The sequence below is a fragment of the Echinops telfairi genome, unplaced genomic scaffold (genome assembly GCF_000313985.2).
Source record: "Echinops telfairi isolate 266 unplaced genomic scaffold, ASM31398v2 ScPeMD7_28;HRSCAF=97, whole genome shotgun sequence".
Lineage (NCBI taxonomy): Eukaryota > Metazoa > Chordata > Mammalia > Afrosoricida > Tenrecidae > Echinops > Echinops telfairi.
This window is the reverse complement of record NW_022103925.1, coordinates 3,910,491-3,920,006: the sequence shown is the minus strand read 5'-3', so window position 1 is coordinate 3,920,006 and position 9,516 is coordinate 3,910,491. Positions and strand designations below refer to the sequence as shown.

The following is a 9,516-nucleotide window of genomic DNA, read 5'->3' as shown; positions in this document are numbered from 1 at the left end:
GGTGGAGAGGGCGTCTCGGCCGCAAAGATGGGGTCTTGCTCTTCAGCTGTCCCCGGACAGCCTGCTGGGCTGCCCTCGGCCGCGCCCCCCCAGCCATCCTCGGGGCAGGCCACAGCCGCTTCCCCTTCTGACTGTTCGCTCTCGTCCCGGTCGCCCATCAGCACGAGCGGGCTCTCGCTGGGGATGCTGTTGACGACGTCGGGTTCCGATTCCTGTCCTTCTGCGGAGAGAGCACGGGTCAGGGACACGAGACTCAGGGGCACCACGGAGGACGGCAGACCCCAGACCCGTGGTCGGAGAGAGGAAGAGGAGGGGTCCCCACAGCCCCTGAGGAGGGGATGCCTGGAGGGGGCCCAGGGCCAAGAAGGGGCAGGGACGAGGGGTCGTGTGGGGGCAGGACAGTTTCTAGGACAAAGCCAGCAGGGAGTTACAGGTGGCCGGGCCAGCGGGTGACAGGAAGGCATGAGAGGAGGCGGCTCTGAGCCTGCTTTACTGTCTGTCCCCAAGGGATGCCATCCCCAGTGGGCGGTGCTGGCCGGCCGTCAGCCTGGTCCGCTGGGGGACACTGCCCATGACGGTGCTGGCCGGCCAGACCCCACCTACCACGGCTGCGACCCAGGACGGTGCTGACCGCCAGCTGTCACCGAGGCTCTGACAGTGCATTGAGCTACATGGGGACTGCCCCCCACCCCCCATGGGGTCAGGCAGGCCAACATTCCAGGAGGGGGCCAGGGCCCTCGGAGTCCAGTAACTGTCCTCAGCTCCTCCTTGGGGCTGCTCTGGGAGCAGGAGGTGGCGGCAGACCCCAGGTCACAGAGGGGGAAGTAGATGGGGAGAGGAGCAGGGAGGGTGGGTGCTCCCGGCTTTGGGAGCAGGGGCCAGGGATGGGCCCAGTCAGGAGGGATGGGTGAGGGGTGTGGACCGGGCAGCAGGGTGCTCAGGCTCATGAGGGCACACAGTGTCGGGCTGAACTCGGCTCAGCCGACTACTGTGTTCCGGGCCCATCCCTCGGCCCCTGCCCCCACCCCTATCATGGACAGTTGCACTCCCGCAGACACACTGCAAGGGACAGTCCGCACACACGCACACACACACCCCGCGGGGTGGGGCACACACAGCAGTGCCCCTCAGCGCAGGCCTCGGAAAACGCCTTGGGCAGGTGAGCCACCTCACTCACCCCCCCCACCCCCACAGCAGTGCCCTGTCAACACCCCTGGGTGGCCAAGCAGGCCGTCTGTGGGTGGAGGTGCCCACGCTGGCAGCCCTGGGGGAGCCTACCTGCACATGTGGGCCTGGAGCAGGTGCCCAGCTCGCTCCCTCCCCTCTCCCTCCCCCTCAACCCTCACCAGTCACATGAGGGGATGCTGTGCGACCCCATATGGGCAGCCTGCAGCGGGGTCTGCCCAATGCCATGCCTCCAGCGCACGGGACAGCAGGCTATGGGAGGCAGTGATGGGAGGGTCTGGGGGTGCCGACAGGGTGGCGGTGGCCGGTGGTGCAAGGCCCCTACCGTGCCAGTCCAGCGTGTGGAGGAAGCGGTTGGCATCGGTGGTGCTCTGCGGTGAGTCGGACCCTGTGGTCTCCCCTTCTGGGGACTGGGCCGCGGCCTCAGCACCATACTGGGCTGTGGAGCCGGGCTGCCTGGGGAGCTCGGGCTTCCCTGTCAGAGGAGGGACAGGTCAGCCCCAGCCCAACGCAGCCACATGCCAGTGTCGCTCCAACAGCACGGGAGACCCACGTCTCCTGGCTAGATGCATGGTGACCGTCACAGCTGCCCACTCCGGTGCCATCCGGGTCACATGGGCACACGTACACACAGGAGCTCACACTGCATACATACATGCACGGTCATGCCAACTCAGATGTGCACACATGCAAACCACACCCTGTACACACAGAGACACACAGGAACTCATACTGCAAACATACATGCACAGACATGCCAATTCACATGCACACACATGCAAGCTCACACCCCAGACACACAGGCACTCACACCCGCACACATACATGCAGACACACCAACTCACATGTATGCATATACAAACTCACACCCATCCACACACATACACATGGAGCTCAAACCTACATACATACGGGGACATGCCAACCCACATGTATGCACACACAAACACACACCCCCTCATACATGCATGGACATGCAAACTCACATGAGCACACGCAAACTCAGAGCCCCCCCCTAAAGATACAGAAATTCACACCCACATATGTACATGCACAGGCATACAGACTCACATGTACACACACAAACTCACTCCTACACATACATGCACGGACACGCCAATTCACATGAACACACCTGCAGACACACGAGCCCCACCTGCACACACATGCGCCCAGACACAGGGACTCACACAGTGAACACACGCACACACAAACTCACATGTGTGTGCATGCAGCACAGGAACTCACATATGTACACAGAGAAATGCATGCATGTGGGGCATACACGAGCTTGCACCCGTGCACACACGCCCGCATGCCTGTCAGGGGTGCTCAGCTCGCTTCACATAAGAAAACGCAGGCCGAAAACCAAGAAGGTGCCGACAGATGCACGTGAGTGACCAGCACCCACACCCCAGTCTTGTCCCCCATTGCCACCCCCGTACCCTTGTATGCCCTTGTTCTGGGCACCCTGCTGGGAAACAGGAGACAGACAGCTGCCTGACCTGGGGGTCCTGGGCATACAGAACAAACCTCGACAACCGTGCCCGCCACGGACCCACTCCCTGCAAGGCTCATTCAAGGTGGGTGGGCCCCGGCCGCTGGGCCACCCCCCCACCACTGGCGCTTGGCTCAGAACTCCACTACACGCACCCCCTCAGGCCCAAAGAGGAACCCTTCCCTCTGGAGCCGCACCAGAGAGGGGACAGGGCTGGAGACAAGCCTGCCTTGTGGGGAGCCACCCTGGGCCTGCAGCACCCGGGCCTGGACTGTCCGTTTGCTGGGCCTCAGCCCGGGGGTGGCGTCACTGAGTTTTAGGAAGAAGACTTCAGGAAAGCTCTGCACTCGTTGGGGGTCCCCCGCCTCCTGCTCAGGAGGGCATGCACACATGCCAGAAGGCGGGGGCCGTCTCACCTCGGGCACAGTGTGTGTGTGTGGGGGGAGAGGGGGGAAGCACAGGCCTCCAGGCCCTCTTAGCCTTTGCAGACTCTGGGCACAGGCCGGATGTGGGGACAGAGGGCAACGTGGGCCATGCCTGATGCCCGTGGGAGACAGAGGGAGCCACTCACCAAATTTGGACAGGACCTCCTGCTGCTCGTCGCGGCTGGAGAAGAGGATTTTGGGATTGAGCCCCTTGGTGCTCAGGCCGTCCCAGGGTGGGGCCTCTCGGCTCGGCCGGTCCCGAGGCTCCACCTCCACCTCCAGGTTCACCTGGAACAGGTCTGGGTACTTCTCCTGGATGTCACAGGCGTCCAGGTCATATCTGGAGGGACAGGCATCACGGTTGTCAGAGCCACACAGAGTCCCCCCACAGGGACCCTCCTTCCTTTCTGTACAGGTCAACGGCCGCCTCTTCGGGTGTGAGGTGGCTGTGCTGTGCTGTCCGGGTGGCCGCCGGGCACCTCGCCAGGGACGGACAGGGTGCCAGGGCCAAGGGGAGCAGACTGGGCTCCAGCCACACCGAGGGAGGAGCCCGCCCACATTGTGCCTAGTAAGATGCACGTGAGGACCAGCTGCCATCTCAGTAGGGTCCCGTGGGGCACATGTGGGGAGGCACTCTGCTCAAAGCACCCCTCCTCACACTCATGAGACGGCCCCATCCTGACGCTCCTGTGGGTGGTCCCTGGCTGTGACAAGATCCAAGGGCACCGCTCACATGCAGGTACGCTGCACAGGGGCGATGACAGCCAAGGCTGGGCTTCCCACGGGAGACAGGCACTGAGGACACCAAGGCCCCACATGCCAGGCAGCAAGGCCAGGCCTGAATCGGCACGGGCACCAGTGTGGCTGACCTCCAACAAGGGGGCAGCCTCATGAAGCTGGATGCTGCACCCCTCCCCCTCCACACACACACAGCCATGCTACCAACACCCAGGAGGGCCGGCCGGTCCTCCAGGGTACCCCGGAAGCTGGCTCTGCTGACACCCAGCAGAGTCCCACCCTGCACAGCCGACCCTCCTGACACCAAGCAGGGCTCTCCAGCACACAGCAAGGGCCGGGCTCCCAAAGGAGTCGGCTGTCCACTCCAGAGGGGCTACCCACTGACAACCTCATGGACAGCAGCGGGACAGAGCCAGAAGGCGCTAACACACGGCGGGAAGGGCTGCCTTCGCACTGGAACTGACCACAACGCCGTGGACAGCGGGAGTGTAGCCCTGGGGAGGCGAGCCTTCCAGGCTCTCGTCGGCCAGTGGGGCAGGACTCCAAATGAGAAGACAAGGCGCAGACATCTACTGGTGAGTGGAACCCTGCTAGCAGAAGCAAGAGCTAGCGCTGTGTGATAGCAGTTTGCAAGACTGGCAACAACTTTGTTGCAGGGAGCCTTTCAATACGAGACTCGACGAAACCTACGGATTCCGCCAGACGGGACGCACGGAAACCAGGAGGGCTGGGTCTGTGGGGAGACACGCCGGAGCTGCCCCCTCTCAGCAGCTACAAGCAGGCCCGGAGCAGCACAGAGCATCTGTCGCTCGGGTGGGCATTCAGGATGAAGCTGAAGAAGAGTAGAACAAGGCCAGGAGAGTCACCGCGCGACCTTGCCTGTGTCCCACCTGCATCTCGAGGACATCGCAACCAGAGTGGATGCCCCGCACACCAATGGCTCAAGACCCGCACCGCGATGGGAGGGCGTCGAGAACCTCCTACGTGAACAGCGCAGGGGGTGGCGGGGAGAGGAAGGGAAAGGGCACTGGGAAAGGCAGGAAAGGGGAAGCAGATCAAAGTGGGTATCCGGTGACCTCTTAGCCGTCGCGCAACTGAGGCAGACGGAAGCAATGAAGAAGTCCCCAGGCCGCTGGCGACGGCAAAGTCCAGCACTGCAGGGAAATGCGCAGAGGCTTCAGAGTCGGGAAAGCGAAAAGGACGAACTTCAACGGGGAAGAACTCAGGAAGGGAGGGACTCAAGCGCCGGGTGGCCATCGTGCAAGATCCCATGGACGCGGTACTGAACGACGCGCGAAGCATCCGGAGAAGATGGAAAGAATACAGCCACCGTACCAGAAAGAACTGGTCAACACTCCACCACTTCACGAGGTAGCAGAAGGGCAAGGTGCCGAAGTGAGAAGTCCATACTGCACTGAAGGCATGAGCCGAACCAGGCCAAAGCCAGGGACTGATGGACCGCCAACTGAGCTATGCCCACAAGCCGACAAAGCACTCACATGTCGACGGTGAGAAACTTGGAGGACAGCTGTCTCAAGAGATGCCTATTTGTACCCATCCCAAAGGAAGGTGACCCTATAAATTGGAAAGCACTATCATGGATACCCCATGCAAGTAACAGTGGGGGCAGTACGCTGGCAGGGAACTGCCAGAGGTTCAGGCTCGTCAGGGGAGGACATGGGGGTATTATCATCGCTGACAAGAAAGATGCACACTTGTTTTTCTATTGACAAAGCAAACACATTTGACTGTGTGGATAGCAAACTATGGATCGCCTTGAGAAGAATGAGGATTCCACATCATGGTGACCATGGGGAACCTGGACCCTGATCAAGTGGCAGTTGGGGGAACACGGCATCGGAATACTGCACGGTTTAAAATTAGGGTGTGTCGGGGTTGTATCCTTTCATGTATTCAACCTGTGTGCTAGGCAAATTACCAGAGAGGCCGGATTATGTGAAGAACATGGCGTCAGGGTTAGAGGAAGGCTTATTAACCACCTCCAATATGCAGGTGACACAGCCTTGCTTGCTGACCATGAGGAGGGCTTGAAGCTCTTGCTGCTGAAGACCAAGGAGTGTGGCCTTCAGTGCGGATGACAACTCAATGTGAGGAAGCCCAAACACCTCACCGCTGGACCAACAGGGAGCATCATGATGAATGGAGGCACGCTGACACTGTCATGAACTTTATCCTGCGCTGTTCCACAATCAGTGCTCGTGGAAGCGACAAACAGAGGACACGGGCACATCCCATTGGGTGAAAGACACCTCCTCAGAGCATTGGAGAGCAAGACGCTACTTTGAAGGCTTAGGAACGCCTAAGCCCAGCATGGTGTTCTCCATGGCCGCACATGCCTGTGAGCTGGACTGTTTTCTTGTAGAGTCGTCACTGAGGCTGCAGACCTGGCCGTAAAATACCTAATAGCCAATGGGGGCGGCACCATGAGGCCGGCCCCTCCCATATGCGCGCTCCTACACCATCCATGTCCAGCAGGGGGTGCACCACAGGGCAGGTTCTCCGATATGCATGTGGCTACACCACCCAGGTCCAGCAGGGGGCGCTCACAGGCGGATTCTCCAGGGATATGCGCGTGGCCACACCACCCAGGTCCAGCAGGGGGTGCACCACAGGGCGAGGACATCTGGGTCACCTACTTCCACGGAGCAGAAGCCACAGGCCCCCTCTGCACCAGCTGTGCATCCCTCCTCTGTGGGAATCCCGGCCTTCTCTAATGACTGTGCGGTTCCCAGACAAAGTAGGGCCATCCACGCTGGCAGAAACCCGACTTCCGGCCACGGGGGAGGGGGCGGGCCCGGATCTCCAGGGAATCCCAGCATGTTCCACCTGCTGGGTTCTGACTGCGGGGCGCCTCCGACGGCGGCCTGTGCGCTGGTGCAGCAGGCAGAACCGCAGCGACCCACCCTGCAGAGCTGCGCCCGCGGGGTCTCCTTGGCGGTCATCTTCACAGAGCGGATCGCCAGGTCTTCCTCCGCAAGGCTGCTGGGTGGGTCCGAACCGCCAGCTTTTCCGTTTAGGGCCAGGGTATCACTCTCCAACAGATACCGCAGTGCACAGTGGCTGGGAAGGGCAGCCCTGCTGAGGCTGGCTTCATTTCTGCCTTCTCCAGACTGGACACAGGGAACTGGTCGGAATTCCCTCCCCGCCCCCACCCCAGGTCAGACTCCGGAAGGCGGGGAGAGCTTCCTGCAGAGCCCGCCCACCTGCTCCCACAGGCTGCCACCCCCATCAGCCAGAGCACTGAAGACAAGGGGAAGTGTCACATACCGTGGGCAGGACCTGGCACCCGGTGGCCTTGGCTGGGCTCAACTCCACAGGGCACCTAGCGAGGCCTCCAAGTCGTCCTCCTGGCCAGCTGCCCTGGGTCTGTGGGCTGCCCAGTGAACGCTGAGGAACGCTGCAGGCTCTGAGATGGGGGCAAGCAGCCAGGGCCCTGACTGCAGGTGGACCTGGCCTAGAACCAGTGTGCTGCCGGTGGCACCCACTGAAGCCCCAGGCACCCAGAGCCGAGTGCTATATCCCTCTCTCGGGCTACAGGAGGAGTTCGAGATTCATCCGAGAGGGATCTCACTCACACCACTCAGCGTCAACTGTCAACTCTGACCCAAGACGGGCACACCTCCATTTCCTGTCCATTACCAGAGGCCCACTTTTGTCTCAATGTAAGGATGGGTATGTCTGTTGGTATAAACCATGCAGTAAATGCTCATACCTCAAGGATACGCGCCAGGAGGGATTCATCCTGAGCTAACGGATGGTTCTTTTCTAAATTGGGCGAGTGCCCTGGGTATGGTGTGGTCTTCATTGCTGCTTCTCTATGGGTGCTTGTTGACAGTGGACCCAAGTCGAATGAAACCCTTGACGTCTTCCATCTCGCCCCTGTGTATCTTGATGGGCCTACTGGGCCGGCTGTGAGGGTTTGTGTTCTCTGTGTTGAGACACGGATGCTGAAGGCTGTTGTCTCTGACCTTCCTCAGTGCGTGCTGCAAGCCCTCTCAGGACATTGCAGGCGGACGCTGAGTCCGCCTCCAATCTGGATGCACGTTTCTTCTTCAAACGGTACAGCTGCTCCGATTCTCTGTTCAACACTTGGGCTCAGTGGGAGGACCCCCTGAATGTTTTCTGGATGTTCAACCACAAGCATCCCCTTGTTCTATTCAAACGACTGCTTCCTGGTCTGTGGACAGGTTCCATGGGAGCACAATTAAGTGGCTAGCCTTCTCCTGAGATACCAACAGACCGCATCTGCTGCCATGGAGTGAGCTCACGGAGGTCTCCCATGTTGCTGTGGGTCAGGAGAGCCTGTCTCCTCCCGTAGAGTTCCCCTGTCAGAAACCCATGCTGTCCTACAGGGCTGCTCTGTCGGCATCGACTCGATGGCAGTGAGTTTGGGTTTTGGCTTATGGCATCCTTGTCAGGCTTTGGTGATGCGGCTAAGCTGGATTCAGAGGAAAACGGAGGGAGGAAAGTATCCTCTCGTTTTCTATTTTCAGGAAACTTCAGCATAAAATTAGTAGTTTTTTTCTCTTACAAGGCTGGGAAAGCTGATGGTGCCCGGCTATCAAAAGATATAGCATTGGGGTCTCAAAGGTTGGAAGATAAATAAGCGGCATCTAGCTGAGAAGCAACAAAGTCCACATGGAAGAAGCACACCAGCCTGTGTGATCATGAAGTGTCGATGGGATCAGCCATCAAAGACTGCAAATAGAAAGTGCTATTGATGTGAATGAGGGGAAGCAGAGTGGAGCCCCAAGGCCCATCTGTAGGCAATCGAACATCCCCTCACAGAAGAGTCAGAGACGAGCCAGTCAGGGTGCAGTATAGCACTGATGAAACATACAACTTTCCTCTCGTTCCTCAATGCTTCCTCCCCCCACTATCATGACCCCACTTCTACCTTACAAATCCAGCTAGACTAGAGCATGTACACTGGTACGGATCAGAGCTGGAAACACAGGGAATCCAGGACAGACAAACCCCTCAGGACTAATAATGACAGTAGTGATAAGGGTAAGGGTCAGGTGGGGGGAACTCATCACAATGATGGACATATAACCCCCTCCACAGGGGGATGGACAACAGAAAAGTGGGTGAAGGAAGACAGCAGTCAGTATAAGACAGGAAAAAAAATTATAAATTATCAAGGGTTCATGATGAAGGGGGAAAATGAACTGATACCAAGGGCTCAAGTAGAAAGAAAATGTTTTGAAAACGATGATGGAAATGTATGTACAAATGTTTGACACAATAGATGGATGGATGGTGATCAGAGCTGTAAGAGCCCCCATTAAAAAAAAAAAAAAAGTCTGGGAATAAATAAACAAAAATGTAAAAGGCTGGAAAACTTCCTCAGTGAAGTAATCTGGGCACCAGTTTATCTTTGCGGGAAGAATTGCATTTCTTTCACAGCCATGCATTGTTCCAGTTTATTATTTCTTTCACATGGAATTCATAGCAGCTTATTTAGCCTAATGGCCTAAATGCCGGTCAAAAGGTGAGTTAGGCAAATAGTGGCAGAGCCACAGAGAAGAGGTGCCCCAGATGACTGCGGGGTCACACACACTCCATGCTCCCCACCCCTGCAGGAGCACAGCATGGACGGCTGTATCTATACAAACCCCTTGAAGTCCTGCGACACAAGGCAGCCCA

General features: G+C 58.6%; 1 protein-coding gene across 1 annotated transcript in view; it reads right to left on the bottom strand.

The window, feature by feature from the left end:
* GAK (cyclin G associated kinase) overlaps window positions 1–9,516 on the bottom strand; it is a 62,190-nt gene that overhangs the window by 9,571 nt on the left and 43,103 nt on the right. Inside the window, exons 22-24 of the mRNA XM_045289477.1 lie at window positions 3,255–3,448; window positions 1,511–1,660; window positions 6–220 (exon numbers count right to left, since the gene is read on the bottom strand). Coding sequence (XP_045145412.1) covers window positions 6–220; window positions 1,511–1,660; window positions 3,255–3,448 — 559 coding nt within the window. The remainder of the gene's footprint in view (window positions 1–5; window positions 221–1,510; window positions 1,661–3,254; window positions 3,449–9,516) is intronic.